The sequence below is a fragment of the Electrona antarctica genome, assembly GCF_951216825.1.
Source record: "Electrona antarctica genome assembly, chromosome: 12".
NCBI lineage: Eukaryota > Metazoa > Chordata > Actinopteri > Myctophiformes > Myctophidae > Electrona > Electrona antarctica.
This window is the reverse complement of record NC_136793.1, coordinates 47,574,612-47,581,685: the sequence shown is the minus strand read 5'-3', so window position 1 is coordinate 47,581,685 and position 7,074 is coordinate 47,574,612. Positions and strand designations below refer to the sequence as shown.

Below are 7,074 nucleotides of genomic sequence, written 5' to 3'. Positions count from 1 at the left end.
TTTTTCAAAGTCTCTCCTTGTCGTCATGGTGTCCCAGAGAGGACGAGCAGCCTACATCTCGGCTTATATGGTAATTTAAATTGTAAACCTAAGAAGAAGAGCAGCTATAGAAATCAGCTTATGTTTATTTTAAATTCTAAACATCATACCTCAAACCAGAAATAAATGATAGGTATACTACTACCATTGAATGTCACTGCTATTTAATAATAAACTCCAATTTTGTGCCAGTACATTTTACATGATACAATAACATAAGTGTTTGGCGTTAATTAATTAATTTATATATATATATATATATATATATATATATATGGATTGATGGACATTCTTTTACTCAAATGCGCTTATGCGCTCATCACAAACTGTAGAACAGTATTGCTAGGCAACGCACATGTATACAAACGTCGCACGCGGATGACGTTATCCATAGCAACAAGTGGACGGTTGAACTGATAAAAGGTATGTTTAATTTTCCGCTAAAAACTTCTATTAACTTGTGTTTCTACTTTGATACTTACTTACTTGTAGTTTGTTACAATGTGTGTGGAAGATATGGGTTCAATTAATTAACCATTCCAGCAGAACGATAGGCTACAATATTCTTTGACTTCTCAGGGAGAAGAATTTAGACGTTCCATGAAATGAAATGAAATGAAATGAAATCTATATTTACCCAGGGTATCTGGGCTAAGCTCAAGAACTTGTTTCCAGCCAGGCCCTGCTCATAGAACACATTTCATCGTAGTGGTTGATGCCTTGTTCAAGGGCATTTCAGCGGTGGTAATTTTAACGTGTCGGACGGCTGGTTCGAACTGGGAACCTTCCGGTATCTAGACCGCGCCGCTATCCGCTCGGCCACCGCTGCCACCATCATGGATGAAACCGTCAAACCTCTGAGGATTCCTCCACAAATATCTGTTTACGCAGAGAAACATGAGATATTTGATTTGCTTCAGGTAAAAAAACTAAAAGCTAAATAAGAGGCCTATTTTGTCTTCAAGATTTATGCTTGTCACCATCATATGCATCATGATTTAATTAACTTAGTCTTATGCATACACTGCAGTGCAGTGTAAGTTATTAAACCCAATTTACAGTTCGTTAAGTTGAACATGCAATCATAATGAAGATGTTAAATAAATATAAATAATAATTTATAGTAATAGACAGTGTTGTTGTTTTCCAGACCATGGTGAGCAGTCTGATAATCGATCAACCAGAGGAGCCAATCTCCTACCTGATCTCCCTGCTGAAGAGAGACAGGGTTGATGGTGGGTATTCTTTCTGGGTAATGTAGTCCTCAGAGACTGACACTGTCTAAAGGTGGCCTTACACTAGCCGATTTTTTTCAATCTGAAATCTGATAGCACCACACACTACAGGATAATCGGAGCGGGGCAGAGCAAATATCAAACATTCTTGATGTTGATCGGGCCGATCCCGATCGCGCTTTGAGCGGCCCCGAGCAGATCGATTGAGTCGGGCACCCCCCGAGCGTCAAAAAATGCCCGATTATCGGCTAGTGTAAGGCCACCTTTAGGCTCTTAGTCTTCCTGAAATGCGCCATCCCCATAAGAAATGATGTTTCAGTTCACTGACCCCCTCCCTATACAGTAGGGCAGGCTATATGAGTCATGTCACTGCAATGATGTTTTGATCACATCATTTACTTTCTTTATTCTGACCACTAGATGGAGCTGTAGTTCTACATTATTGCAACCTTTACAGTCTGAATTATAGAACTGACTAGACTGCTCCAACATGCTTCTAATTTTCTGACTTTCTTTCTTTCAGTGCCAAAAATCATAATTCTGGGTGCACCTGCTTCTGGGAAAACAACTATTGTGAGTTCTATAGATAGACAGACAGACAGACAGACATGTACAGCTTGTACATCTGATATTCTTTAACGTTTTTGAATGAATCTTGAAAGTGCTTGAATCATTTTGAATTTCTTAAAACAAGTATTCTCTTCTGGGGTCTCTGGCACAAAAAATGTTAAGATAGAAAAAAAGAAGATAGATAGGATGATGATGATGATGATGAATTCTAGGCGACGAAGCTGTGCTGTCAGCTGGGAGTGGTTCATGTGACGACTGACAGTTTGTTGAGGGAAGCTGGCCTTCAAAATACACACACACAGCAGGTACACGCGCGCGCGCACACACACACACACACACACACACACACACACACACATTATTATAGTATTTTATATAATATATTGTTATAGTATTTGATACATCATTAAACAGTGTTTTATAGTGATTAGATTAATTTAACAATATTTGTAACATTTCATACATGATATAGGCTACTGTATATTGATTATATACTATACAGTACAGATATTGTATTCATCATTAACATACTTCATACATTATTTAATGATTCATACAACATGATATCATTCTGATATTGCTACAGTATATAGAGTGTTTGTTCAGTAACAGGAGTCTCTCTGGTTCTTTATTAAACAGAAAATACAAGTGCAATTGGAACTGAAAACTATATGAATCTAGCCTGACACTCAGCCTGAATTTTCATTTCGTTTCACTCCATCGCCTGAATATATTTTTTTAATGGGCGTGGCTAGCGATTCAGGGGCTGGAGCCAGGCTAATATGAATCTGATATGGGTACTCTCTGGCCACCTACATCAAAACATGTATTTTCTGTTTATTAAAGATCTGGAGAGACGCAGAGACCCCTGCTACTGAACAAACACTCTATAACAATGGTTACTATGAGAATAACCTTTCAACAAAACGTTTTCTTTTAACCCTTACCCTACCTTTATAGGATGTTCCTGATGATGTGTGGCTCAGACTGATTCAACAGAGACTGAACACACCACACTGTTTCAGACAGGTAACACTCAGTCTAATATAATATATCTTTATATAATATTATTAATAATAATAATACTACAATTATCTCTGCCTCTATTAGGGCTGCAAGTGCACAATATTTTCCTAGTGATTATTCTGTTGATTACTTTTTTGATGAATCAAAACGTCTAGAATTTTTTATATATCGTTGCCGTCAGGCAGAAACCTCTTATCTCCATTTACTTTTTGTACATTTCTTTCGTAAATTAATGCCATGCATACCTGATCATACTATACAGCGTCACACAGAAAAGCTAAAATAGCAGATACAGTTGGGTGCCACCGATATTGTCCCTTATCATTTGACCCATTTAGGCCTGACCTCAAAATTTAAAAAAATCCTTCTAAATCCTCCAGTTTTCTGAAATAAATATTTTCACGATTTTTCAAAAATAGCAGACCTACAAGCTCGTAGCGCGCCACTCGGTGGCGCGCTATGAGCTTGTAGATCTGCTATTTTTCAATAGCTAAATTATAACATAATGTTTAAAACACCAAAAGGGGTTCCCGCCCAAAATGGGTTAACTGTCCTTTTGCGCAGATCACGCAAACCTCAGCAAAAAGAAAAGGACAATATCGATGGCCTCCAACTGTATACAAGCTGCTGCTGTAGTTTAGTTGAACCTTAAAAAAATAATTGATTCTTTTTTTATAATTGATTAATTAGTTAGATTAACTGTTGCACTGTCTCTATTTATAAATGTACTTCTCTGTGTCGGCTTCTATTTATGTTCCTGTCTATTCATCTCTGTGTCTATTTATCTCTCTGTCTCTATTTATATACCTGTCATTTTATCTGTCTGTCTGTCAGTCTTTATTTACCTACCTGTCTGTCTAGTTATGTTTGTTTTTTTAATAGTTTTTTTTTGTCATTTTTACTTCTGTAGTTGTATACCTTTGTTTCACTGGTTCCTACTTGTGTTTTTGGATTCGAGCTGAGGGTATGAATTTGAAATATGGTGTACAAAAAAATAATAAAAATATTTTAGCTTCACTTCTCTCTCTAAACTCGACAAATGTCAGCTTCTCTTTAGCGTTTAGCTCCTGCGTGTTTAGCTCAGAGCTCGGTGGTGATTAACCAGCTCGTTTCATCTGCTAATGTGTGTTTGTAGCTGCAGGCTATACGCCAGGGCCTCAGTCATATGGCACTCAGCATGACCAGTACTGCTGTGTGTGTGTGTGCGTGTGTGTGTGCATGTGTGCGTGTGTGCGTGCGTGTGCATTCACACACAACAAGCGTGATTGACAGCTAAGCCCCCTGGCTACAACTATCTGATTAATTATTGTAACAGTCTTCTCGTCTCTGTTCTGTTCTCCTCTCCTCTCCTATATCATTAGATATATGTATGGAGGAGGCTGCTATAGGAGCAGACCTCCTGCAGAGAGATGAGTGGAGGGATGAATGAGAGGAGTGACGGGGTCAAACATCAGAGAGAGAATGGGGGATGATAGACTACCAGAGAGACTGTTGTGTTTACTGGAAGAATCCTCTCCTCTGTCCCTCCTCTCCACTTTCTGTGGTTTCTCTCATATACAGTATAGTCTGTGTGCATTGTGTGTGTGAGAAAGAGAGAGAGAGAGAGAGATTCTCTGAGTGCGTGAGTGAGTGAGTGAGTGAGTGCGTAAGAGCCTGTGTGAGGTGGAGGGCAGAAGGATTAGAAGACAACAGTGAGTCCCTGAGGAGGGGGGGTCAAAGCAGAGAGAGATAAATACTTATTAGAATTTCAATCAGGACTCAATCCGAGCTGTAACGAGCTGTGCGCGTTTGCGTGCGTGCATACACTGTCCTATAGTCACCTTGCAGTACAGACACCATTCCAAACAGTGTCCAGAGAGGACAACACAGGCCTATAAAGCATTGGTTCTCAACCTTTTCAGGACGCGGCCTCCCAAAATAATCATATTTGAACTGGGAACCCCCCAAAATAATTATTTTGGGGACCTTCCAAAATAATCATGATTGAACTGGGGCACCTCCAAAATAATATTTTTTGAACTTGGCACCACCCACCTTGACAAGCACTTCGAATGTAGGAGTTGAGGCATTCAACTTTCGGTGCCACGAATATATATTGTGAAAATAGCAGCTCTACAAGCTCACAACGCCTCACATTGTGAGGCATTGTGAGCTGACAAAAACAAAAAAGAAAATGAATTCAAGGCGTCATTTGGTGTGTAATTGATAGAAAATACGCCATATGTCATGAACTATGGTTAAGTAATGTGTTGTGCATTTTCAGGGCTGGCTATTGGAAGGCATTCCTCAGTCCAGACTACAGGCACTGTCTTTACAGGAGAATGGCATCATTCCCCAGCATGTTGGTAAGTAACATGTTTGTATGTAACGTTATGGGCTTCTTCAGTGGCTGCCATTTTTTGTGCCATCGTTCCAGACCCCATACATTTTTTCCCATAGAGATTTCCAAAAATATTTATATAGATTATTTTAAGCCTCCTAGAATCAAGCCATCCAGGATCCGTTGATGAGATGAGATGAGATATACTTTATTGTCCCACAAGGGGAAACTTGTCTTGGGCAAAAGTGCAGTAGTACATCAACGTTTTAGAACACACACAGACAATACACAGTAGCAGCATTTTGCAATCATTGGAGAGAGTATTCACAAGGTATGGTATTACTGAGTATCACAGAGAACAATAAGTAACCCCACTAAGAGCTATGAACTATATGGCGATTGTTCAGTAGAACAATAATTGAAGTGGGAAGGAAAGAAAGTTTGAAGCGGTTGCTCTTGCAACGGCACGCTCTACAACTGATTCATGACCATACTTTTTTTTTTTTAATATTTAATTGATAATATGATAATACTATAATTAATAAATGCCCTTGCTTCGCACCGCATTTAATTACAAATAATTACATGTCTACTGTATGTTGTTTATGTACACCGTTTCTACTGTGTGTGTGTGTGTGTGTGTGTGTGTGTGTGTGTGTGTGTGTGTGTGTGTGTGTGTGTGTGTGTGTGTGTGTGTGTGTGTGTGTGTGTGTGTGTGTGTGTGTGTGTGTGTGTGTGTGTGTGTGTGTGTAGTGGTTTTAGAGGCACCAGATGACGTATTGCTAGAGCGAAGTCAGGGCAGAATGCTAGACCCTGTGACTGGAGGTCAGTACGCACACATGTTTTAATTCTTTATTTGAATCCACAAATTAATATTAATGTACAGGGAAACAAATGTAACATTGTTAGACAGCTCATGGGCACCTGAGGGTACATATAGCACCTTCTCCACACAGACAAATCGCCTATAACGGCTGAAACAGAGCATATATTTAGCACGTCGTTTAAGCTTTGCTCTTTGTAATGCCAGCGATTGTCAGGTCAATAAGCTTCTGAATATGAGTATGCAGAGTCCCCATCCAAAAGTCTGTTATGATTCTAAGAAATGGTTGGTACTTTGAATGTTTATCTTGGAAAGCCTGGTCCAAGCCTACTTCTAGGATCAGGACCTCTTTTTGACTGGTGTCAACAAAAACAACATCACACACACACACACACGGGCGCACGCACGCGCACGCACATACTGGCGAATATTACATTGATGACAATTCTTAATAATTTATAGCATTTCAATGTTTATAAGATTTTTTGACATTCTCCTTTAGCTCAGTGACACTGTAGTAGTAACATGTCTGAACTAAGTCATTTGTTCCTATGTGATGTCATTTCCTGTGTAGATGTGTACCACCGGACTTTCATCTGGCCGTCTGACCAATCGGTAGCTGAGCGACTAGAGAAGGGGCGTGGCCAGTCAGAGGAGAAGCGATTGGTGGAACTGCAACAGTACCGGTGTGAGGTCACAGGTCTAATCTCCGCCTACCGGCATGCCCTGAAAGCAGTCAATGCTGACCAACCTCACACAGACGTTTACCAGCAAGGTACACACACACACACACACACACACACACACACACACACACACACACGCGCGCACTACTTGCTGGGGGCGTGGCAGTGGCTCAGCGGAGGTGGAGCGACTCGTGATCGGAAGGTTCCCGCCCGCTCACAGTTGGGGAAATTGCGGCAAATTGCCGTCCACTTGAAAGGCATGAACTGTTTTGAAAAGAGTATTTTGCTAAATTAGCTGTAGTTGCATTCAGTTGTGCGGGTGGTTGAGATTGAGTCCAAAAAATTGTTAGAATGTGTTTTGTGTCAAAGCAACGA

At 40.1% G+C, this 7,074-nt stretch overlaps 1 protein-coding gene across 4 annotated transcripts in view; it reads left to right on the top strand.

The window, feature by feature from the left end:
• The first annotated feature begins 412 nt into the window (after positions 1–412).
• ak8 (adenylate kinase 8) overlaps positions 413–7,074 on the top strand; it is a 13,644-nt gene continuing 6,982 nt past the window's right edge. Inside the window, exons 1-10 of one of the 4 annotated variants that reach the window (XM_079516135.1) lie at positions 431–462; positions 619–641; positions 875–959; positions 1,190–1,274; positions 1,798–1,847; positions 2,057–2,149; positions 2,805–2,873; positions 5,134–5,215; positions 5,944–6,015; positions 6,588–6,788. In XM_079516135.1, the coding sequence (XP_079372261.1) occupies positions 876–959; positions 1,190–1,274; positions 1,798–1,847; positions 2,057–2,149; positions 2,805–2,873; positions 5,134–5,215; positions 5,944–6,015; positions 6,588–6,788 (736 nt within the window). In that variant the 5' untranslated portion in view covers positions 431–462; positions 619–641; position 875. Of the gene's footprint in view, positions 463–618; positions 642–764; positions 960–1,189; positions 1,275–1,519; positions 1,617–1,797; positions 1,848–2,056; positions 2,150–2,804; positions 2,874–5,133; positions 5,216–5,943; positions 6,016–6,587; positions 6,789–7,074 lie in introns of those variants that run through there. The other 3 variants (XM_079516137.1, XM_079516136.1, XM_079516138.1) reach the window with 3 other exon arrangements.